Raw genomic sequence first — 23,133 nt, 5'->3', positions numbered from 1 at the left:
GCGATGGTGGATGGCAACATTCATGGGTATTAGACCAGTAGCTAAGCGCAAAGTCGTAAATAACTAGTCACTAGCTGGGCGTTGTTAAGCTTTATGATACATACTGTTAGTACTTCGGATAATTAGTCTGGTGCAGCGTGCGGGCACGACCACCATGCATCACTCAGGCTCAACCACCTGGCAGTGCCTGTCCCCCTCTGTGTCAACGAGGTAGGGGCCCACATCGGTCAAGTCGAGGACGTCGACCCGGTGTACAGTAGCGGGAGAAGAATCAGTCACCAACAGTTCTGTAACTTGTTCATTTACTGAGAAGGTTACAGGTCTATACTTGGGTATGAGTAGTACATGCTGATTTTGGGTTTGAGGCTTTGGGAAATTCGGGAAAGATCATCATTTTCGCCTACCCGCGCGCAGGAGGAATTCTCAGGATATATTCTCGCAATATATACCTCCCCAAGGGGAGGAAAGATAACCTCGGCCAGTGCGGAGAACTAGTACCAGCACGGGCCGCCATGACACGTGCTTTGTGAGAACGCATAATTGACTCATGAGTCAGGAACGATAGAAACAAACATTGATCGGATCTTCATCCCATCCTCAGACACTGAGAGCCACATATTCGGTTGTTCGTCAAGGTCGTTCCTTTGGAAATGCATTCAGATTTTGAAGCATCAACGTCATCAATCAACCGACAGAGTCATCCGCCCGCCGTGTTTCATCCACAAAATGCCTCACTGCCATTTTCAGTACATAATACCTCGCTCTCAGTTCCTCTTGCACTCTTTGCCCCACGACATCCCGTATAAGCGAACCCCAAGTGAACCCATTCTTCGTACTCTATAAAGTACTCGGTCCACACCTTTCATTTCCCAAAAGAATGGACCCCCCAGCCTCAAGTGCTATGGTGACCGTCGTTCACATCGGAAACCTTCACTGCACCAGGTTTTTTCCCCACTTTTATTTGCCTCGTCGATGGGAATCACTGACTAGGTCTTCTTCAGCTGTGTGCGAGCTCTTGAGGAGACTCTGACCGCCCTGTTTCCCCCGCCCCAGACCGTCAAAGTTTCGGACGACTTCAAGTCCGTTTCTGTGCATCATTCACTCGAGCTGTCCACCAAAGCCATCCAGGACGCCATATCCAATGCTGGTTTCGATGTTATTCATCCAGACTCGTCGCGGCCTCGCCACCCTCGACAATGTGCCTCGTGTCAACAACAAAAAAGTTTAACCTCGGAAAAGGCTTCTCCCTCATCCCAGTTCAAAGCCTTATTCTCCGTCTCGGGTATGACGTGCGCGGCGTGCAGGAACTCTATAACTCGCGCTCTCGAGGATGTTCCGGGCGTATCCCACGCTGTCGTCAATCTCCTCGATAATTCAGCAACCGTTGTGCTGGACCGTGAAGATCTCGCCTCTCAAGTCAAAGAGGCCATCGAGGACGGCGGCTTTGAGGCCGTTCTCGTAGAGCTCAAGCCTTTGCCTTCATCCACATCCACCACCACCACTTCGTCGGAAGCGCCCCAAACAGTCTCTCGAACGGTGACCTTGCAAATACTAGGAATGTATTCCTCGTGAGTTTTCAACGTTGCACTTGTCATACCACGTCATTCATGTCTCCGCTTTAGAAAGTGCCCTACTCGGGTAATGGCCAGTTTGGAAAAGCTAGGCTCATCCATCACGGTGACCAAGCCGTTGAACGATTCCTCGGACCCTCTCCTCACCTTGTCGTACGAGCCCAAGCCACCAATGTTCACGATACGTCACATCATAGACGCAATCGTATCCCAATCTCCAGAGTTCACCGTCAAAGTTTACCATCCTCCGACTATCGAAGAACGGTCTCGAAACATTCGACTCCGTGAACAACGCCGTCTCTTAATCCGTCTCATTGCCACCGTGATCATCGCCATCCCGACCTTCATTCTCGGTATCGTATACATGTCCCTGGTAAAACCCCACGACCCAGTCAAGATGTACCTGATGGAACCAATGTGGGCTGGAAACGTCTCCCGTTTGGAATGGGCTTTGTTCATCATGGCTACACCTGCCATGTTCTACGGCGCCGAGTTGTTCCATCGAAAGAGCATCATCGAGATACACGTCCTGTGGAAGAGAGGGAGCACCGCGTCGTTCCTTGAGCGGTTCACTCGGTTTGGGAGCATGCCTCTCCTCGTGTCCGCTGGCGTATCCGTTGCTTATTTTGCCTCGATTGCTCTACTTGGTCTCGCTGCGGCACAACCTCCTGCGACGAATGGAAATGGTGATACCACGACTTATTTCGATTCCGTTGTGTTCCTGACTATGTTTCTGCTCGGTGGTAAGTCGGCTGCGTTTTCCTTGGACGCCACAAATGATTGATCCGCGATTATTTGAATTTTTTGTAGGTCGGTATCTCGAAGCCTACAGCAAATCACGCACTGCGGATGCTATCAACGCATTGGCGTCCCTACGCCCTGCAGAGGCTCTCATCGTGATACCTTCCTCCGCTAACACCTCATCTTCGTCGACCTTCACCCTCACTCCCACTTTATCCTCAAAAGAAATCGACCTTGAGAAAGCTGACCCAGACACTTCCGCTACTCTCCCCTATTCTGCTGCGCCTGGGTGGAAAGTGGAAAAAGTCCCGGTTGATTTGCTTGAAGTGGGAGATACCGTCCGGGTACTCCATGGATCCACGCCACCCGCAGATGGGACTATCGTTCCGGGCGAAAATGGTCTCTTCGATGAGAGTTCGCTGACAGGGGAATCGCGACCGGTCAAAAAAGCCTCAGGAGAGCATGTTTTCTTGGGGACGATCAATAAAGGCAATGTCGTGCATGTCAGTGTTGTTGGAGTTGGCGGACAGACTATGTAAATGAAAATTCAAATTTACTCCGAGTCCCTGATTTATTTATTTTTTTCAAATCTCTTTTCAGGCTGGACAAGATAATGAAAGTCGTTCGAGAAGGCCAAGCCAGACGGGCACCCATGGAGAAAATTGCCGATTTGATAACGGGGTATTTCGTTCCTGTGATTACGCTTTTGGCACTCTTGACTTGGGTTATATGGCTTTCGCTTGGTCTGTCGGGACAACTTCCTGCTGATTACCTGGATGCAGAGATTGGTGGTTGGCGTAAGTTGGTTTCTTCATCCTAGCAAAGTGTGCTCATCTCAACTTTTTTTTTTTTTTTTTTTTTTTTTGGGTAGCTGTCTGGTCGTTGGAATTTGCCATCGCAGTCTTCGTCATCGCTTGTCCCTGCGGTATCGGTCTCGCGGCTCCTACGGCGTTACTTGTTGGATCTGGACTAGCAGCCAAACACGGAATACTAGCACGAGGAGGTGGCGAAGCCTTCCAAGAAGCTTCCCGCATCAACACGATCGTGTTTGACAAGACGGGGACGTTGACCGCAGGCGAACTAGAGGTAACAGACGAAGTGTTCTGTGCACGCGATACATGGGGAGACGACAATGTCATTCTTAGTCTGGTTCGGGATATGGAGAGTAATAGTTCTCATCCGTTGGCCACTGCGTTGCACAAATATTGTTCCAAGAAGATCTCGAATTCGAATCCGAATCCGTCGGGTCTAGGTGGCAGTGGGTCGTTTGAGGAGACTGCTGGAAGGGGGTTGAAGGCTGATTTTGCGGAGCCACGGTGTACTATGATCATCGGGAATGAAGCATGGATGAAAGATCACGGCGTCACCATTAGCGAGGAGTTACTCGTCCAAGTCGATCGATGGAATACCGAGGCCAAAAGCACCGTCTTCGTTGCCGTCACCGTCGTTGGGACCGAGGTTGAGTTTCGGCTTGCTGTCATATTCGCGATTGCAGATACGATCAGAGAGGAGGCTTTCGCTTTGGTTGCATGGTTTAAGCGAAGAGGTATCACTCCTTGGATGCTTTCGGGAGATCGATTGAAGACGGCGTTGGCTGTTGCGAAGCAAGTTGGAATTTCTCCTGAGAATGTTATTGCAGAGGTGCTTCCACAGGAAAAGGTAAGGGGGGAAAACCCGCTAAGCTTTCTAGTGCTTTTGGCTGATTGACATTCATTCATTCCAGGGAGAAAGGATAGAATGGCTTCAGAGAGGAGGACCCTCTGAAAAAGAAAGCCGGCGGATAGTGGCTATGGTTGGAGATGGGATAAATGATTCCGTTGCTTTGAGTCTTGCTGACGTGGGGATTGCTATTGGTTCAGGAAGTGAGTGTTCTTTGTATGTTATCCTCTAGGACCCACTCCTAACCCATGTCAAGGTGACGTCGCCGTTTCTAGTGCCAGTTTCATTCTGTTAAACCCAGATCTGCGTGGACTCGTTACTCTGGTTGACTTGTCACAGACAGTCATTCGGAGGGTGAAGTTCAATTTTGTGAGTACTGCTTCATCCTTTGGTGCCATCCAACCGCCCATTCATCGAGTTCCTAGGCTTGGGCGTTGTTTTATAATATGGCAGCGCTACCTATTGCCGCCGGAGTCATTTATCCTGCAGGACATGTACGTCTGGATCCGGTGTGGGCCGCTTTAGCGATGTGTTTGTCGTAAGTCTTTTTCCTTTTCGGCAAGTTTCTTCAGTTTCATCTGGCTCACCCTTGTCTTGTAGCTCTGTTTCTGTCGTTTGTAGCTCGTTGTTGCTGAGGCTTTATCGGGCGCCTAAGAACAAGTGTTAGGACGTACGTAGAGAACCACGCTCTTTTTCCCCCTTCGCTCTTTACATAGCGTATATACGATAATTTATAAACGTGTCGTTACTGGGTGGCTATAGACTAACCAGAACCAGTCATTAGTATTTTGATTTTGTACCCGTATATGTACAAGTGTCCCAAAATTGTCTTATTTGCTCTCGCAAGGGTCTCATTGTTCAATACAGTCAATACTAGTCATGGGCGAGGAACGGGAAGAGATTCAACGCCTCGTTTTGATGGCCCACGTCACGGAATATATTGGTGAAAATCAATCATATCATGATCAGTCACACGACGCTCCTTCTGACGAGGACACTAATGAAGAATAGGGCTTCGTTTCTGTAAAAGGCGAAAATCTTCTATCTTTCACGGAAATCGATGGTGACCGTGGCGGTCCTGCCACCATTTTCAATAGATAATGTTTCCATTCAAGCGCTGTGCAGTTATTCAATGGCTACATCATCATCAACTTCAATAGTACCACCGTGCAGTGGAGCATCGATCAAGGGGGATTCAGACAAGACGTATTTTACGATGACTACGGACCCATCGATGGGTATTAGTATAATTGGACTAACTCAGTACTGCCATTAACCTCCGAATTTATTGGCTATGCAAGATGACAGCTCGATGGATCACATTGAAGCATACTAAGTACAAGCTTATGACCCGGCCCTTTGTGCCGAGTTTTTTTGCATGTTTATACACCTGCTTACTTGCGCTCTGTAGGAGTTCTGCAGGTAGTGAACAGCATGAATCACCCATGGGGGGAAAGTTTGTGTCCCTTGGCCCACTGTATTCATATCACATGACCTGTTCTGTGAACATCCTGTGTCAGAGGCGTAATTACACCTGTCCTACCCGTTACCCATGGAAAAAAGTATGGTGGGTATGGGACTTGTACAGGGTGACTAATCCATTCCAGCCCCATCCCATGCACAGGAAAACCCACCAACCCGTGCTGTTCCAACTTCCCTATCTGCAGGTATGGCCATGCTCTATCCCATTTTACAGGTACAAACCCATGGGGAAAGTATTCTGTGCCAAATCAGTACATGTTGTATAGTGGGTGACATAAATAGCAGGTGGAGGACTTGTACTGTGTACAGAACTTTGTACAGGGTGGCCTACCCCATTCCCTCCCTGTCCCATGCACAGAAAAACCTGTAACCTGTGGAAAAACAGTACAGTTAGAGAAGGGGAGAGGAGACAGTGAGAGATGACAAATTATTACCAAAAAAGTGTGTGGGAATATAAAAGTTACATCTCATAACAGTTGAAGTATAGATGCATGTCAGATAACAGTAGGAATAAATAAACAGGAACATGAAAAATACTATGTTACTGTAGCTCAAAGGGAGGGGACATTGTCGTGCACGCAGGAAATTTCGATCTCCGCTTTAATTTACCCCGGTCCTGTCGCATAGATCATTTTTTGGAGATAATCGCTGATAATCGCTGATAATCAGGTCTCTTTGTCCCATTATATATACAAGCTTATGACCCGGCCCTTTGTGCCGAGTTTTTTTGCATGTTTATACACCTGCTTACTTGTGCTCTGTAGGAGTTCTGCAGGTAGTGAACAGCATGAATCACCCATGGGGGGAAAGTTTGTGTCCCTTGGCCCACTGTATTCATATCACATGACCTGTTCTGTGAACATCCTGTGTCAGAGGCGTAATTACACCTGTCCTACCCGTTACCCATGGAAAAAAGTATGGTGGGTATGGGACTTGTACAGGGTGACTAATCCATTCCAGCCCCATCCCATGCACAGGAAAACCCACCAACCCGTGCTGTTCCAACTTCCCTATCTGCAGGTATGGCCATGCTCTATCCCATTTTACAGGTACAAACCCATGGGGAAAGTATTCTGTGCCAAATCAGTACATGTTGTATAGTGGGTGACATAAATAGCAGGTGGAGGACTTGTACTGTGTACAGAACTTTGTACAGGGTGGCCTACCCCATTCCCTCCCTGTCCCATGCACAGAAAAACCTGTAACCTGTGGAAAAACAGTACAGTTAGAGAAGGGGAGAGGAGACAGTGAGAGATGACAAATTATTACCAAAAAAGTGTGTGGGAATATAAAAGTTACATCTCATAACAGTTGAAGTATAGATGCATGTCAGATAACAGTAGGAATAAATAAACAGGAACATGAAAAATACTACGTTACTGTAGCTCAAAGGGAGGGGACATTGTCGTGCACGCAGGAAATTTCGATCTCCGCTTTAATTTACCCTGGTCCTGTCGCATAGATCATTTTTTGGAGATAATCGCTGATAATCGCTGATAATCAGGTCTCTTTGTCCCATTATATATAGGATATATAAATATATAATTATATAATTATATATATAATATATAGGATTTCATTCCGAATCTCCAGGAGGCATCCAGAATTCTTGTAAAAGGTACGAACCATATTTTACGTCCGGCGAAACTCTTGCCAAGTACACAGTCCATCATAAATTGGGTTCCCGGCATCCACAGCTGGGTCCGAAGGGGATGTAAATAATGTGTTTATCTATCTATATACTACTTATACTGAGCGCTCGAATGGTTGATCAAGCCCCTCAGTACTTTGGGGGTGGCATCGCTTAAAGCTGCGCAGCTGGGAGCGAACATGAATTGTCTTGAGGACGCCCGGGTGGCTGGGAGCCTGGGACGCTGGGAGCGTCCATCGGGCTCGTTCGTGATAAGAAATGACCTATGCCGGACACAAAGAACCGGAGAAGCAGGCCCTCATAAAAATAAGCCTTGGCTGTCCTGTTCCTCAGATCAATAATCGTCGTCGTTCCTCAGTCGTTTAACTCGAAACACCGACTCATGATTGAGTGCGGGGGTTCCTTAATCCTTGCCCAGTGTCGACGAAGTTTGAATGAGAGAGGCTATCCATGACTAATCCATATTTCACCATGGAACATGCGCTCGGACTCAATGGGGGGGGTTACTTACGCTGTCCTGACAAGTCCAAGTCTTCGATTCCTTTCAAGTACAAACAAGATGTTAAAAGGGAACATCAAAGGAGATCCCCGAAAGATCAGTAAATCGTAGAAGTGCAACCATATGCTCAACCTTGATCATTGGTTGAAGGAAGCCTGAAGCCACTTTTATCAGCCGCCTTCCGAAGCTCTGGTGAACTTGACGTGGGATTATGTACCCACTCACTCGCAGAGGCCCAGCGGACTAGCTGTGGGATCACTTGTACTTGCAAAGGCAGGCACGGCTGGAATCAGTTACAACTTGTAAGACAGTTTGATATCGTTGAGGTGATATGTTTTTTTCTGTCAGCAACGGATCAGAAACAGTATAGTGGGTAACCATAGAAGTGCGCTCAACTTCGCAGATGATACGATCGTATTTTCGGGCGCTCGAAAAAGATAGAACAAGTACGTGATTCGTTTAGTCTCGCGGTTATTAGGTACGTACCGTTCAAATCAATCAATTCCGAGCCCGAAGTCCCCAGCTTGATTCAGGTTCAATGAGCTTTCTCGGCAGAGTATGTGCCGACTTATTACGCTGAAATACTTGAAGCCGCCCATAGACTCGATGATTGACACTTCCATGCAGGCAACGACCTTACTTGGATTCAACCTGACAAATGACTGATCTCGATGATAGATGTCGCTAGGAATAAACTGCTCTCACGCTGGGCCCGATATAGCATATCTTGAGGCTGGAACGTCTTGCAAAGCCCCAGAGATTATCGATTTTGGCTTTTTACTATAACCTTTCCGAGTTACGCAAGGGAGCAAAGCCGAGGTGATATTATACGTAAGCAGCCTTTTTTGCTTTGGCTGTCAGACTTTATCAGGCTTTCACCCGTCTCTTGTCAAGTATTCTGATCCCGGCTACGCGTCTTTTTCTTTTACTCCTTTTCGGACTTGCTCGGGATTGAGCTATACGAAGCCCACTGTAGTCATTTATTTCGGAAACCATTGTAGATGAAGAGACGTCGGCGCTAGGGCACGTCCGAATTGACTGGCGTTCTGCATGAAGGGGGAATTTAAAAAGTCGAGGGAAAACACCTCATAAAAAGGTACAGTGCATCTTATATAAATTGCCCATGTGTGGCTGTTTGGGAATTGATGAAATGATCTACTTCTACTTATGTGGGTTGGCGATTCCAGCAGTCCGACTCCATGCCCCATCATACTCAGTCTTCTTTAACTTGGGGTCATTTCTGATTTACGGATTAAACCAATGCCTTCAAGGACTCTTTCCGCAATGGACGACCACGATCCCCTCACAAAGGCCATATCACCGCCGCCAGACGAAACAGCGGCAGAGAAGGAAGCACGGGTGAAGAGTGAACTGGAGGCGAAGCGAGTGTCCGACGCGATAGACGATGACATAGATAAGCAGAGAATTGCGGAGAAGAGGGGGCCTAAACCTGTCAGAGTACTACTCCTCGGTGAGATTTCGATTAGTCGTTCCTACTTCTTTTTGCTCAATTCCCAACTTTGTAGGCCAGAGTGAATCAGGTAAATGTTACGCTAGTCCCCACCACAAGTAGCACTTATTCACCCGTGAACCTTGCAAAACAGGGAAATCCACAACATTGAAGAGTGAGCTTTTGACCTCATAAGAAATCCCTATCGCTAACGCTCATCTTCCCAAGACTTCCAGTTAATGCAGGATGCAAAGGTTGGCTCGCCAATCATTTTGGGATTTAGCGCTTGCTTAACAGCTTACTTCAAACTCAGGCATTTCGAAAAGAGCGCTCAAGTTGGAGGGCACTGATTCAGCTGAATCTTGTGCGGTCAATACACATCATTCTGGATGCCATAGCGAGGGATTATTACCCCTCCAGCCGCCCGCTAATGAAGGACCCAAACTCTTCATCAACGTCACCGTCTGTTTCACCTCCCAGTCACGCAATGCCGTTACCGAAAGAAACCTACCTTGACCCCGAGCTGCTGGAACTAAGACTTCGTCTCGATCCTTTATGGAAAGTTCAAGAGCAGCTCGCTCGTCGTCTCATGATTCACGAATCACAATGGAAAGAGGGACTTCATGGCGGTCGGGAGGTTGTCGTCAATTCAGCCGTCGCTTGGAAGGACGTTTTCACCAAGAAAATGGCTAACAAAAGAGAAAGCTCCGACAGTGGACGCATAAATTGGGATGACCCGACCGATCCTGGAAGGGTTCTTCACGAGGTCAACTTTTACTTAACCGACTCTCGGCCTTTATTGCTCACTTTTTCCCAGTGCGCGGAAGATATGAAACGTTTGTGGAAACATCCACTCGTGCAGAATCTACTTGAGAAGCAAAACCTTCGGCTTGAGGAGATGGCCGGGTTGTGAGTTTCTTCCTTTTCGATCGTTTACCCACACAGTACAGTTGACGGATCGTTTTAATCAGTTTCCTGGATGAAATCGACGAGATCACGTCGGAATATTACATACCAACTAACGGTAATGGTTGTCCGTTTATGCGTTGACCACAGGCCGAGCTCAGATCGGCGTTTTTCATAGATCACATCCTGAAGGCACGACTGAAGACCTTGGTTAGTCCGATCACCGTCTTCCATCTCCTCGTATTTACATTCTGTTAGGGCGTTTCCGAGCACCGGGTAGAGTTGAACGCAGGTTGGTTATAGTCGGATTACAACTCTAGATCATTCCTTAACGCTATCGTCATCGACAGGTGGCGGCTTAGGTAGAGACTGGCGGATCTACGACGTGGGAGGTCATCGATCGTTGGTGAGTTATTTTAGTAAACCTTCAAAGCTTGGTTTCGTGTTAACCTTGTGTATATTTTCTTAGAGACGTACGTATCTACTTCTGCTTTCTTGAACCTTCGGAAGCTCACCTACCACCAAACAGCAACATGGGTGCCTTATTTCGATAATGTGGATGCAATAATATTTTTGGCTCCTATATCTGCATTTGATCAGGTTCTAGAGGAAGCACCCAAAGTCAATCGACTTGTACGTTCAGAGTTTGATCTATGCTCTAGCAGGGACGTTTATCTCCGGTTTCCAGGAGGACTCAGTCATGTTGTGGTCCAGCATCGTCTCGAACAAGCTTCTGGAGCGGACGGACATCATACTATTCTTGAACAAATGCGATATCATGAAGACCAAGCTGTCCTCTGGCATCCGGTTAAAGGACTATGTCGTCTCCTATGGCAATAGACCGAACGACTTTGATAGCGCTGCAAGTTGTATGTCACCAGCCTTCTCTTCGACAATCTGCAAGCCGACTAACCTCCACCTTCTTCCTCTTGCAGATCTTAAGAAAAAGTTCGGTATGTCGCTGAGGATATTTATACTTGCGCTGAGATCTGATGGCAATAAATCAGCTGGTATCATGAAGGAGGATTCGCCTTTACCCAGAACATTCTACTGTCATCTGACCACAGTCACCGTAAGTTCGTTCCCTTTCTACTCACGTATTCTGCGAACATTGAACGGGTTTTGTGTATATCAGGATACATTATCGACACAGAAAGTCATCACGAGTAGTATGTGCCTTTAAATTTCCTTCCCGTACACGGGCCGTCGCTGATATTGCGCTGTTTTATTCTTCTTCTTTTAGTAAAAGACATGCTCATGCGCGATAACTTGAAGCATTCGACTCTTTTACTTTAATCTCCTGGGACAGACGCATATGCGAGATTGTCTGGGACTTGTGCATATACTATTACGGAGTGGGAGGGTTGTTTTATCTTTTAGCGGAGCTGGTATCAATGCTAAACGCGGTGCATTCTGTTCATTATCTTTATCATCCACTTTGTACTTGTACATCACCTCATCTATCGCGTGTACCCCATATAATCATTATTAATACTGGCATGTAGATACTTATGCATATTACTCAAAAGCTTGAGAGGCGAGATGCGAATTATTTTCATCCGGCTGTGATCGTTCTAAAACAAGCGATGTCGACCAATCACCGATGTAGACGAGTTGTCCGGTAGCAGGGTCTGGAAGGAAAGATGTGTACTTACATAGCAGGCCGCAACAACGACAGCACACCAAGACAACACCAAGAGACACATCAAACCATCTAGACGGTCAATCACTGTCAGTCTGATAAGATCCGAGATAATACATTCTCGCTTACCTTCCGAGCAACCCGAATCAGACACCCGCCAGACCCCACCTCAGTCTTCGTGGAACGCCTCTCGAGTCTTTACACGCCAGGTTTGAGAGAAGGAACCAGCTGGCCGGCGTACCACATTGTGGGGAAGTCAGTACCACTTGTAGTACTACGTGTCCATCGAACCTCCATTCTCCCTTGTAGCAAGCCGGTGGTGCCGCCCAATGCGGGGTTCCACACGACCGTCCCAATCCCTCCCGAACTTGAATCTGATTCACCATTCGTAGGTAAAGGAGGAATGTACACCAGTAGAAACGGAACTGTGGAGGACATCGCACGTAGGAGAGCAGATTTCGAGAAAGGGGATTCTGAAATGAAAAGTGCGACTATCGTCGGCTTATTCACCACGTCAAGGGTGTTCAATTCCTGGCTTGACTGATACATCTGTCGATACACCACACCCTCCAATTCCCTCACATACTTTGGCGCGACCTTTTTCTTTTCGGCTTTGCACTGTGCAACCACTCTGACACGTTTCCAGGCTGAGAAGTCGACGGCTTCTTCGACGTTTGAGTCGACAGTAGGGATCCACCACCATCCAATTAAGTCAACACCACCGTCTTCCTTCCCGCCGACACGCGTCAATGTCATGGACAGGTGTTTTTCAAGAATGGAGAGCGAACGTTGTTCGAAAAATGTTCCTCGGTAAACTGTCGTAGAATCCTTTGGGGTGGACGATAGGTTCCTTCTGCTTGAATAAAAGGCGGTGAATGGTAGGATTCGACATCGTACGACGACAGGGAGATGATAGATAGCCGCTTTCATGATCATGACAATGTCATGGCCAAGGTTCAGAGTGTCACCGTGAGAAACAGCCCGTGTCGCAAGTTCGTGCTAAGTATAACTTTGAACTTACACTGACAGCCCCAGTGATCTATCCTCTCCTTCAGATTCTGACACCCACAGCAATCAATAATTCATTTTTTTCCCGGTCGAACACAAGTCGGCCGTTATTGTATTGGTTTTGCAGAACAAGAACCACCACCCTCACTACCCTCATCGTGTCCCCAACTTTACAACATATAGCCAGTGGGACTCTGACTGGGAGGTGGTGTGGTGGTGGTCGACCTGAAGTATTGTAGATGCCGCTGTCTGTCTATTTCGAGAAGTCCGCTTTCCGACGAGAACTCTGGAAGCGAAGGTTTATTCAACATGGTCACGATAAGAAGCAGCTAGATCGATAACTTTATTTAACATTCAGTTATATAACTTCAATTTTATCTTTTCTCCTCTAGATTTCCATGCATGTCCGTTTTATTTCTGGCTCTACCCAAATTTATGACTGATTGCTCTTTCTGTAGCGATCATGGAGCTCACCACCAGGACCTTCATCCCAACCTTCGAGCTCAACTGGCTCACTCAGACAAATCCCCAGAACGAGATCGCTGCCATTGACACTTGGCCAAAGCCCACAACCCTTGATTGTCAGTTAAGACCCGTTATCCGCAACAATCGAAGCTAAAAAACGGATTTATCGGTTCCAGATAGCGAGAGATGAACACCTACAACGCAAATTTCGCGTGAACAACATTCCATTTGGCGTCCAATTCGAGATTGCCCGCTTAATCAATTCTTCGAATGACGTTCAAGTTCCTTTGCGGGGGCTGGATTTCAAGCAGATAGCGGACGTCGTGTGTAAATCAACGAAGCCCAATACGGAAGGGATCGACAAACTCCACTCGCTAATCCGTGATAACCCAAATTTAACCTCGCTCGTCAATGGCGATAGCTTACAGTCAAACAACAAAGTAACGTCAAGGATCTCTTTGTGTTACCTCGTTGGACTACGTTGCTAATGCATAGTCTACAGACACAATGGAGTGCTTTTGACCTCGAAGAGAATGTGCTAGCCATCGATCCTCAAGGGTGCATAGGCCATTTTGGGCTGGAAAGGCTCAACGTCGAGGATCTCAAAGATGCCGGGGAAGATTTGAGCTGCACATACTACTATGGCGGGAAGGTTGATTTTACAGCTCAATTAAGCAAGCGGCAGGACGGATCGTACTCTGTCACGCTACGGAAAGCCAAATTGACTCAATCGAACAAGCTCAAACGGCGCTTTGGATCCGCAAGCGTGCTCAAATGCAAATTCCCCGAAAAGTTTAAAGGGGCAGGAAACGAAATCGTAGACTCCTTCGCTAAAAGGCCTTTGGTTCTGTGGGATTGGGTGTATAGAGCCATCAGTGCTAAGGATGGTTCTATCTTCTTCTTCAGGACGAACGAGACCTTAGGTGACGATGGCAAGATCAAACGGAACACGGACAATCGTCCAAACAATATTTCGTTCAGGAAGCTCATCGAGTGGGCGAACCCGCTCGCGCGGGCTTCCGGTTCGGTACCAAATATCGATTCTTTTCTAATACAAGTACAATCTCTGACCACTTTCTTCCTCGTGTTTAGAATACTGTTTCCAAATGGGCGTCACGAATGACCCTTGTACTTTCGACCTCAGTTCCAGGTCCACTTTTGGAACTGGATGCTATTACGTTTGCTGAAGACATAAGTAAGCCTTCCCCCAACGGTAATGTTCGTCGTGCTGAGTTCAAATTCGATCTAGAGTCCGAAGATGGTTCCGATATGACCGATGGATGCGGATACGCAAACATCTCGTTCTTCAAGTCGGTTCAAGCGCGCTTTGCGTTGTCAGAAGTTCCATCCGCTGTCCAGATTCGTGTTTTTGGTGCAAAGGTAGCACTCGTCGTGTTTCCCGAACCATCAGGAACTACTTGCTTAACACAGTCAAACTATTATAGGGTATGCTTGTGCGTAACTCCGAAGCGCCAGATGTTGGTTCGCCGAAGATCTGGTTGCGTGCTTCACAACGGAAGATTCTCTTAAAAAAGTCGCAAGATGACGACCAGTCTCACAAAACAGTGGACATCCTCCGTGTTGCTCGGACAAGAACGCCGGCCAGATTATCAACAGAAGTGATAATCAATCTTTCCCATAACGGGGTCCCAGACGAGATCTTCAAGGAGATTCTTAAAGCGAATCTCAAAGCCTCGCTCGAACCGTTGATGGAATGGGGACAGGGTAAACCATCAGATATGATGCGGCTTTGGCACGCCGTCGACAAGATCGACAGCGTCTCTTCCAAACGCCAAGCAAGACAAAATCCGACCGAACTCCGTATCCGAGGACTTGATGAGGATTCAAGGGCAAAAGGGGACGAGGAAGAACAACCGGATTCTTGGTTGCCAGATCCATTCTCTGGCTGCCCCGCATTCTTTTCGGAGATCATCGAGGAGTTGCTCTCGGCTGGTTTTAACCCTCAAGGCTGCGGGTTCTTAAGGGCTAAACTCTTTGGCCTCTTGAAGGACCAAATTCCCCGGAAATGTTCCAAACAAAACTGGGACATAGAACAGAGCGCGATTTCGTTCGCCGTTCCAGGTATATTCCCCCCCCCCTTCTCATGAAACTGAATGAACCCGATTATTCTAGATCCGTACGGAGTATTGGGCCCAGACGAAATTTATTTCAAGAGTTCCCGTAATGAGTTTGTCGGTGCCAATGGCTTACTATCTAGCAGCATGACCGGCGATGTTCTCGTATGTGATGATTTTCTTCATAGACTGCACCTCTCACTGATTTTCACCCTTAGATTACTAGGAATCCTTGCAAACTCCCAACGGATGTTCGCAAGGTGAATTGTTCGACTTTTAATACCTCCTTCAAGCTCGCTAATCCTGTTCTAGGTAAAAGCGGTAACTCATCCGCGCCTCGACAGCCTCGTCGACTGCATCGTCTTTCCCATCACAGGCAAACGAAGACTCATCGACTTCCTCGCCGGCGGTAAGTCTATTCAGCATCAGCCTGACTTTTTATTCATGTCCTTATCACAGGTGATTACGACGGTGACCGAGTCACGGTCATATGGGATTCCACTATAGTCGACAACTTCAGGAACGCACCAGAGTCCTTTGCCAACGAACCCCTTGAAGTTGGAAAATGTTTTGAGGGGAGCAAGCAGACAACCCTCGAATACATTCGACAACTGAAACAGATGGACGAATCTTCGTACATCTCGTCTATGCAACAACATTTGTTGAGTGGCCTCACGGACCCATACATCATTGGACAGTATTCGGTTAGGCACGACAAGTTGACTTACATGTATGGTCTTGATGATTCACGAGCAGTACGGGAAGCTTATATGTAAGTTCATTCACTGTTATATCTAACACGTCCCGGGGGGGCATTTATACACTCCTCCTCAGGTTTTGTACCGTTCTCGACGCATCAAAGAGCGGCAAAAAGCTCTTGAAAGACGTTCGAGATACGGACCTTTCCCAGAAATTAGGACAGCTTCCCTGGAAGGTGGCGTTGGAGTGTATATCGCCGCAAACGCAAACTGTGTCCTCTGAATATCAGCCAGGACCTCATCTAATACGCCAAAACAAGGGCCGTGGTCGGTTCATCATGGATGTTTTATCAGATGCAGCAGTGAAGCAGCACCGGGAATGGATGGACCATACCAACGGATTTTTCAATGGTGTTGGTCCTCCTACTTCACCATTCGAAGTGGGAGCTGATCTGGATCTAAGCGCCCCTTGGCGTACATTCCACGATGCCGTTCATGCCGGGGACTCAGAGGACCTCCGGGATGACTGGACATCCATTAAAAAGTTTGTTGAAGATCTCCGCGGGGAATTTTGCGATCGATCAGAGATAAGTCGGAAGTGCTCCAAGCAGTTCTCGTCGTTCCCCTCCCCTGGCAATCTTCGGAGTTTTATGGATGAGAATACTATTGCGCGGCTCCTTGCTTCTTATGCATATTACTCTTGTATGAATTACTCGGACCAGCCGTTTCCGTGGTCTATGGCGTTCAGAGAGCTGTGTTTGATCAAGGCCAAAGCTTCGCGGTCGGGGTTTATGACAGTCGTTTCGGAGTTTGCAGACAATTATAGATTAGCCAAGTCAAGCCGGTAGTGGAAGCGGGAGATAGTAGGGACAATTTGGATCTGTAGGACTTGTATTCCAATTCGATTCATCGGTAGTGATCAATTTGATGAGAAAAGGGCCCAGCAGCATCGGGGAAAGGTTTACAAACGCTAAGGGAAGTTAAATACCTCTTACGCATCAAATACACACACTACCGCTTGGCTTTCTTAACCCCTCTCCTCGTCTTTTTCCCTTTCCCTCCCCCCTCGGGGCCTCCTCCGTCCGTAACAGTCGTATCAGCTTTTCGTTTGGTACCCGAGGAAGATGTTTTGAGTACGCTAACTACGGTCTGCGCGTTGGCTTTACCGCCTCCGCCGGATATTCGTTGAACCTGCTGCTCTGCAACTGTCCAATCCACCGATCCTTCGTCAATGGCGTATCTTCAAAAAAAAGGAAAGGGATAGGTGAGAGGTGAGAAAGAGCATTAGGACGGTGGAACTCACGAGATAGCGAACGAACACTTACTTTCTCAAATCCAGCGAATCGATCAGCTCTCTTTGTCTTTCCCTCGTTTCTCTATCCTCCTTCTCCTTCGACCCAGCTGCTTCGAGTTCTTCTTCTATGCTCCGTGAAACGGAATTCAAGGCTAGTTGTTTGGGAATGTTGATATCGGCAGTTATGCCATCGACCCCTGGACTTGCACCCGAAGCCTGTACTACAACGGTTTCCCGTTGGATCTCCATAAGGCGTTTGCTGATTTTCCTGATGACTTTGACTAGAAGAGCTAGTGTCTGAGATACTGGAAGGGAGAGTTCGGCCTGAAAAGCTGGGTCAACTCAACGATATCGAGGAAACAAATGAGTTTTCTGAGAGGACGACTCACCTCTACATCCTCAACGCTCTTCAGTTGCAATCCCATACCCAGTAGAATTGCACTCTGTACTGCACTCAATGTTACGCTTGAATACTTTTCTTCGCTTGCACTCGATGGTCCGTGTGGTCCACTAGGACTGCTGCCTTTGGTTATCAACCGCCTCTGGAAAAACAGAGTAGAAATTGTAGGTAACAGGTCGAGGACGACATGGTAGTCCAGCATGTTGTTGCCGTATGATTCCAGGCGCTTCAAGTCGAATGGGGAGAGGAGAGTGGGGAGGAGAGTGGGTGTTAGGGCTGGCAGCGGAGTTACTAAGCTTTGATTGGAGAGAACGGAAAACAAACCCACCTTTGACTCCACCACCCTTCGTATCGATCTGCTTGACGTTCGCGCACTGATTTATAGATTCCAAAACGCTGAGGCCAAGAACACAGCTAAACTCGCGGAACTTAGGGAAGGCGAGTAGTGTGAGGAATCGCGTTCGGAAGTCTGTGCAGACGAAGATGATTCAGAGTCATAACTCAAAGGACACGCACTAAAAGGAACCCTCACCGACAGCGAATTCTCCTAACCATTCCAGCTCTCCTTCCGGAGTGCTGTTTAACCCTCGGACCATGACACACGTATGCTCCCCGGTGAGGTCGCTTGTTGTATGTCGGATATACAACGGGACATAACCTAGTCGTTTCCAGAATCTTAAAGAAACGTCGGAGAGCAGTTTGAGCAAGGTTTCAGCGAAATGTGGGCAACGAATAACCGTACCGGAGTAGTCCTCCAGTAAGCCCGTACGATACACCTAGATAATCCAACATCGCTGGTTTGATTTCTGACAGACGTTGGAGTAGGGGAGGCATAGCGTTGGCGGAACGGACCGTGGGTTTGTCGGTTAACAAAGAAGTAGACTGTTGAAAGTCAATGAGAAAAAGATTCATAAAAGGTGAGGAATGATAAATTAGACGAACGGGCTCGATAACACCAGGGTCAGGATAACTCTCCACCGCTTTCTCTATTTCATCTAAATTGACATAATCACCACTATAGAACTCGTTTAAAGCTTGTAATGCTCTAGACCCGTACCCCATCTACGACAAAGGATCACTATTATTGAAGAAGATGAATGAAAGGAGTTACTCACGTTGCTCATCTCTGGATCAACGGCAACTCTAACGATCCTTGCACCGCTCAACTCTGCAAACCGGGTTTCTTGATACTGTTGAGCTACAAGCCAGGGAATCATATCTCCACCAGCACGTAAACCTCTGCTCAACCCATCCATGATGGCGTCCTTTGAAATTCGACCCTCCAACGCCACCTGTACAACAGCTAATGGTGTCGGGAGAACAGCAGTCTTTCCATTGTCCTCGGCTTCGTCTAGTGGGGGTAAAAGAACGTACAGCTCGTGGGCGGGGGCGTCGCTCATAAGTTGTAAGTCATTAGGTTGGTTTTTGTAGTGACTTGCAACATATAACGCCATCATCCGCTGTAAGAACACTTCCGAAGCTGGGTGGAAGGAGAAAAGAGTGTCCCGATTGACACGGTACAATGTACATGTCGATGGATGTGGACAGCCAGCAGCACGCAATGACGAGGAGGAGGAAGGAAGAGTCACATCCAGACAGAGCAGCGTATTAAGCCACGACTCGATTTTGTCTCCATCGCTGTACCGAATAGGTACCGTGAGTTTGATTTCATGCAACAAGCGCTGCGCAGATTTCGGTCCAGATTTGTAGACGACATCGGAAGTGGATTTTTTGCTCTTTATAGGGACAACAGCATCTTCCTTTTCCTTCGTCCCAGCAACGTCTTTCCCAACAACTGTAGAACTCGCTTCCTCTCGAAGTTGTTTGATCAACTTCAAACTCAGACTCCGTCCTGTCCCTTCGTACCCGTTGACCGTGCTGGCTAAAAACACTAGATACGGACCCATCAATTCCCTAACGAGGGGAAGAGGAACCGCTGCTGCCTCGTCAATGACGACAAGCTCCGCTTGACCCAATACATGTGCGTCTTGTGGCTGTATGTACTGAATAGTCTGCCGATGAGATTTGAAAATGTTAACCCGAACGATGGCTTTTCCCCATTCCGGGTTCGTAGTCTGCAGAATATCGTAATCGAGATGTTCCTCATAGCCAAGCACGTCGAAGCCCTTGAATATAAACTCGAAAACGGTCTGCAAGTTTTCCGGGGTAGGGGAGGTAACGAAGACATTGGCGTAGCCATGAGCAACGGCAGCTGCGATGCCTAATCCTAGAGCAGCAGATTTACCACGCCCACGAGACGAAGTCAGAGTACAGGTCGAGGAAAGAGTTTTGGAAGAGATGGAATCGATGAACGTGAGGATGGCTCGTGCTTGGGAGGTAGTTTTAGCTAGCTGGACTAGAGGCCCAGCGACCGGGGTATCGGATAGGGAATCCTTCAGCTCTTTGAGCTCGGTGTCTTCCTTGCTCGTTGACGATGAAGCAACAGGCTCGCAAGGCACGATATCCTTTCCTCGTGAGATTGGTAAAACATTCAATTCATCATCCAAAAATAAGCAATCTGGACTTGAGCCTAAAGAGAGAATGAAACGTTCGTTGAAGCGCGCAGTCACGGTGTTGTGTGCAGAGGTTCGATAACGAGAATGTACGTCCATGGACATGGTGTAGAGTTGGCGAAGGGAGGACATTGTTTTGAGGAGAAGTACGATGAGGCCACCACCTTGAACCGTTTCAATGGTTCTGGCCAAAAGATTGGGGGTTATTGCCTCGAAGTCTTGCAAAATGAGCATTCCGTATGTATGGCCAAGAATTTTGTGTGATTCTTTGTAGTACCTGGAAGACCGTCAACTTAATATTTAGATGAAAATGGCTGAAACGTACGTATATCGTATATCAGTGACTGTCACGAAAATCTCGAATGGATTCTGATCATTAGGCTCTCTGATCCCTTTCTTGACATCCCTCTTGATCTTTGCCTCCATCTTTTTGCGGTGCGTTGTAAAACCCAAATCTTTCTTGTAGCACCATAATACAGATGGACGAGCAGATACCCTTGCCTGAGAGAGCAGGAAATGCAGGTTGACGACCTGATGGAAAGGTAAGTTTCGCGACAAGCAATTATCGAAAGAGAGATAATAAACCTGGTCTCTGCCCTTGTCACCAACAAGAACTATGAACGAGCGATGATTTTTCTTGACATTGTTGTTAATAAGATGTTGTATTCGTGGGTCTAGTTGCTTGCGCATTTCGAAAGGAGAAGATCTAGGAAGAGAAGTGCCTAATAGTGCCGCGTCTCCGCGTCTGGATTTTTTTCTGTTTCGTAAATACAGCTTACACATGCAGGTCCATGCAGGTCCAAGCGAGTACTTATACTGGCTTGACGTCATGCACCCACTACTTCACTCCTCAGACTCTACTCATGACTGACTACGTTCGTCGACTGGTATCCGGAAAGAAAGCTCGTTTTAAGGACCACAAACTCGATGTAGAATTAGGTGAGTTGGCGTACGATTTGTCTGCGCAGTTAGCTCATAAGGAAACTCGACCACTGGCAGACCTCGTGTATCTGACAGACCAAGTCATTATTATGGGATACCCAGCCTCTGGAGTTGAAGGTCTCTACAGAAATCGACGTGAAGACGTCAAAAAGTTTTTGGATCATAGGCACGGAAAAAATTATTGGATTTTCAACTTTTGCCCTATCAAGGAAAACTCTTACGACTCTCAATACTTTGAGGGAAGAGTCAGTCGATATCCTTTTCCAGACCACCAGTAAGGTTCACGTCATAAACTGTATCCAACTGTTTGATGGTTTTCGACTAGTGCTCCACCACTCGCTTTGATGCCTCTGGTTGCTCGCGAAATGCGGAGCTGGTTGGATGGTTCATCGGAAAGAGTTGCAGTTCTACACTGCAAAGGTGCGAACATTCCTCGGAGAAGCTGTTCTATTCTAACCCTGATACTTGATAGCTGGCAAAGGACGCTCGGGAACAATGGCGTGCGCCTATCTGCTCTCCTTAAACTCGAATCCCGCCATTCCTCTCGAAAAAAGCTACAGTACGAAGGAATGGGCCGCTAAGCGTGCCGACGACGCTATGGACATCATTCCGCCTGACGACGACCGTCATTCCACTGAGAGTTCGATCACAGACCAGACCACGGTAGAGTCTCCAGTCCAAGCAGACTCCTCACCCCAATCCAACACCACTCCAAATCATTCTCCTATGGCTCTTAAACACGTCTTGGACCTACATACCTCTCGCCGCATGAAACAGCCTTTGACATCCGATAAAAAAGTCAAACAAGGTGTAAGCATCCCAAGTCAAAGACGGTATTTGTACTACTGGTCTCTTATTCTCTCACACCAAGCACCTACGCATCTATGGTCAAACGACCCGCTCATGCCCTCGGCCCCGCCAACGAGCACACCCAAAGTTCGTTTGGCAGAGATCAAGTTGCGTACGAAAGAGTCTGGAGGGATGACTTTCAACCTTGTTCGTGCTGCTAACGCCATCCTCGATCGCGGAAGTACCAGTAAAGGTTCGAGTCAGGTTTGGGTGTCCCTGGCACGATACGACGATGACTTGATCGAGTTGCTTGAGAAATGGGAACGGTACACTAGGGACGAAGCGAACGTTGGCAGGCGGCGGCCTGGAACTCGGGATTTCGGAAGCGAAACTCTAAACGACATCTTCGAAGGAGGGAAATGGGATAAAAGCAAGATGGTTAGGAGTTTTGCTAGACTGGGATGTTCCGATGACAACGATATAACCAAATCGGACAATGGAAAGGTTATCATCGATGCCTCCCTCTTTTCGAAAATTTTTTTTTTCACTTACCACCGATAATCAACCTCTAGGATGGCAAGATCATTACATATACCTTAACCCCACTCAGCGACAAGAGGTGGAAGAACATTCAAGGACAACTCGAGTCCACAAAGGCCGGCGAAGCTGTCATTGATCCAGAGGAATTCAATATTCCCGCTTCCGAAGGCAACTCTATGTACGACCTCACACAGGCCGTTAAGGGAAACAGAGGAGTGGTCCTCGACGCCGCGAGGGAAGTCAGAGTTAAACTTTACATGGGTCAGGTATTGTATCTTTCTGTCATTGTCGAGCAAAATAAACTCAAAGGCGAGAAAATAGGTTTTCATGGGATGGGCTTGGTTCATACCTACATTCCATATGCCTCAACCTCCCCCCAATGGTGATCCTCAAGCTTCAGAGTCGCCCATCCAAACAACGTTCAAGCTGACCCGGAAAGAACTCGATTTTCCTCTCGGGATCGGCAGCTCGATTTTAGATGTAGAGATCTCTTTAGAGTGGTTGAAAAAAGCCGAAACTGAAACGGAAGGTGTTCAACCGTTGAAAACACCCGAGGAAGAAAAGGAACAAGATTCTTCAGAACCAACAGGTTTGGCAGCTGCAGCTCAGATGGTTGCCACTCCAGGGGTTGGCGTTGGGGATGTTGTTGAGGCCAAGCAGGCTGGTAAGGATTGAATGCTGAACATTTGAATGCTGTGTGCTTATATGTAGTGGTTCACGTCGCGGAACATCTTTGTGTAATGTGGAAAATAAATCAAAACACGCATGTAATTTTCTTCGTTCCTGAATTATACTGTAGCCGTTTGCA

At 47.5% G+C, this 23,133-nt stretch overlaps 6 protein-coding genes across 8 annotated transcripts; 4 read left to right on the top strand and 2 right to left on the bottom strand.

Annotated features, from left to right (window-relative positions):
- The first annotated feature begins 608 nt into the window (after nt 1-608).
- On the top strand, nt 609-4,750 carry E1B28_008323 (uncharacterized protein). Its single transcript, XM_043153117.1, has 10 exons — nt 609-942; nt 1,002-1,568; nt 1,623-2,314; nt 2,382-2,847; nt 2,913-3,109; nt 3,184-3,971; nt 4,036-4,174; nt 4,228-4,340; nt 4,397-4,509; nt 4,572-4,750. The coding sequence occupies exons 1-10, from the start codon at nt 878-880 to the stop codon at nt 4,636-4,638; spliced, it is 3,207 nt and encodes a 1,068-aa protein (XP_043008401.1). The 5' UTR covers nt 609-877; the 3' UTR covers nt 4,639-4,750.
- Nucleotides 4,751-8,455: 3,705 nt separating this feature from the next.
- E1B28_008322 (uncharacterized protein) lies at nt 8,456-11,255 on the top strand (the record flags this gene model as incomplete). Its single annotated transcript, XM_043153116.1, has 17 exons — nt 8,456-8,699; nt 8,791-9,074; nt 9,130-9,144; nt 9,208-9,228; nt 9,282-9,307; nt 9,367-9,819; nt 9,871-9,962; nt 10,025-10,077; nt 10,138-10,169; nt 10,218-10,251; nt 10,310-10,369; nt 10,489-10,592; nt 10,648-10,828; nt 10,895-10,912; nt 10,967-11,031; nt 11,095-11,128; nt 11,203-11,255. The coding sequence occupies exons 2-17, from the start codon at nt 8,864-8,866 to the stop codon at nt 11,253-11,255; spliced, it is 1,452 nt and encodes a 483-aa protein (XP_043008400.1). The 5' UTR covers nt 8,456-8,699; nt 8,791-8,863.
- Nucleotides 11,256-11,799: 544 nt separating this feature from the next.
- On the bottom strand, nt 11,800-12,537 carry E1B28_008321 (uncharacterized protein; the record flags this gene model as incomplete). Its single annotated transcript, XM_043153115.1, has 1 exon — nt 11,800-12,537. The coding sequence occupies one exon, from the start codon at nt 12,535-12,537 to the stop codon at nt 11,800-11,802; it is 738 nt and encodes a 245-aa protein (XP_043008399.1).
- A 69-nt stretch (nt 12,538-12,606) lies between these two features.
- On the top strand, nt 12,607-16,756 carry E1B28_008320 (uncharacterized protein). Its single transcript, XM_043153114.1, has 12 exons — nt 12,607-13,013; nt 13,068-13,190; nt 13,251-13,514; nt 13,577-14,101; nt 14,167-14,269; nt 14,324-14,454; nt 14,520-15,156; nt 15,208-15,314; nt 15,368-15,409; nt 15,462-15,558; nt 15,609-15,921; nt 15,984-16,756. Exons 1-12 carry the CDS (start codon nt 13,008-13,010, stop codon nt 16,693-16,695), a joined length of 3,060 nt encoding a protein of 1,019 aa, XP_043008398.1. The 5' UTR covers nt 12,607-13,007; the 3' UTR covers nt 16,696-16,756.
- E1B28_008319 (uncharacterized protein) lies at nt 16,756-20,774 on the bottom strand. Of its 2 annotated transcripts, none has more exons than XM_043153113.1 (10): nt 20,640-20,774; nt 20,380-20,585; nt 18,657-20,331; nt 18,484-18,603; nt 18,284-18,423; nt 18,074-18,216; nt 17,870-18,010; nt 17,531-17,817; nt 17,151-17,465; nt 16,756-17,087 (listed from the first exon to the last, which is right to left on the bottom strand). In XM_043153113.1, the coding sequence occupies exons 1-9, from the start codon at nt 20,742-20,744 to the stop codon at nt 17,169-17,171; spliced, it is 3,114 nt and encodes a 1,037-aa protein (XP_043008397.1). In that variant the 5' UTR covers nt 20,745-20,774; the 3' UTR covers nt 16,756-17,087; nt 17,151-17,168. The 2 variants fall into 2 exon arrangements, with proteins under 2 accessions (XP_043008397.1, XP_043008396.1); XM_043153112.1 differs by having other exon boundaries at nt 17,173-17,465.
- Nucleotides 20,775-20,857: 83 nt separating this feature from the next.
- E1B28_008318 (uncharacterized protein) lies at nt 20,858-23,124 on the top strand. Of its 2 annotated transcripts, XM_043153110.1 has the most exons (6): nt 20,858-20,993; nt 21,054-21,270; nt 21,322-21,416; nt 21,469-22,289; nt 22,358-22,591; nt 22,647-23,124. In XM_043153110.1, the coding sequence occupies exons 1-6, from the start codon at nt 20,918-20,920 to the stop codon at nt 22,998-23,000; spliced, it is 1,797 nt and encodes a 598-aa protein (XP_043008394.1). In that variant the 5' UTR covers nt 20,858-20,917; the 3' UTR covers nt 23,001-23,124. The 2 variants fall into 2 exon arrangements, with proteins under 2 accessions (XP_043008394.1, XP_043008395.1); XM_043153111.1 differs by having other exon boundaries at nt 21,469-22,591.
- The last annotated feature ends 9 nt before the right edge of the window (nt 23,125-23,133 follow it).

Source organism: Marasmius oreades, chromosome 5 (assembly GCF_018924745.1).
Source record: "Marasmius oreades isolate 03SP1 chromosome 5, whole genome shotgun sequence".
Lineage (NCBI taxonomy): Eukaryota > Fungi > Basidiomycota > Agaricomycetes > Agaricales > Marasmiaceae > Marasmius > Marasmius oreades.
The sequence above is the reverse complement of the archived record's forward strand: the minus strand, read 5'-3'. Positions and strand labels throughout refer to the sequence as shown.

What these genes read in the sequence shown, in the direction of transcription:
- E1B28_008323 (XM_043153117.1), top strand. Translation starts at nt 878, where the DNA reads ATGGACCCCCCAGCCTCAAGTGCTATGGTGACCGTCGTTCACATCGGA. An exon ending in TGCAGAGATTGGTGGTTGGC is followed by an intron (nt 3,110 to 3,183) that starts GTAAGTTGGTTT and finishes TTTTTTGGGTAG; the next exon opens with CTGTCTGGTCGTTGGAATTT. An exon ending in GGAGGGTGAAGTTCAATTTT is followed by an intron (nt 4,341 to 4,396) that starts GTGAGTACTGCT and finishes TCGAGTTCCTAG; the next exon opens with GCTTGGGCGTTGTTTTATAA.
- E1B28_008320 (XM_043153114.1), top strand. An exon ending in TCGCGCGGGCTTCCGGTTCG is followed by an intron (nt 14,102 to 14,166) that starts GTACCAAATATC and finishes CCTCGTGTTTAG; the next exon opens with AATACTGTTTCCAAATGGGC. An exon ending in CATCGACTTCCTCGCCGGCG is followed by an intron (nt 15,559 to 15,608) that starts GTAAGTCTATTC and finishes TCCTTATCACAG; the next exon opens with GTGATTACGACGGTGACCGA.
- E1B28_008319 (XM_043153112.1), bottom strand. Translation starts at nt 20,744, where the DNA reads ATGCGCAAGCAACTAGACCCACGAATACAACATCTTATTAACAACAAT. An exon ending in CTTACTGGAGGACTACTCCG is followed by an intron (nt 18,217 to 18,283) that starts GTACGGTTATTC and finishes CGTTTCTTTAAG; the next exon opens with ATTCTGGAAACGACTAGGTT. An exon ending in GATTCGCTGGATTTGAGAAA is followed by an intron (nt 17,088 to 17,172) that starts GTAAGTGTTCGT and finishes TTTTTTTTGAAG; the next exon opens with ATACGCCATTGACGAAGGAT.
- E1B28_008318 (XM_043153110.1), top strand. Translation starts at nt 20,918, where the DNA reads ATGACTGACTACGTTCGTCGACTGGTATCCGGAAAGAAAGCTCGTTTT. An exon ending in TGCAGTTCTACACTGCAAAG is followed by an intron (nt 21,417 to 21,468) that starts GTGCGAACATTC and finishes GATACTTGATAG; the next exon opens with CTGGCAAAGGACGCTCGGGA. An exon ending in CCAAATCGGACAATGGAAAG is followed by an intron (nt 22,290 to 22,357) that starts GTTATCATCGAT and finishes ATCAACCTCTAG; the next exon opens with GATGGCAAGATCATTACATA.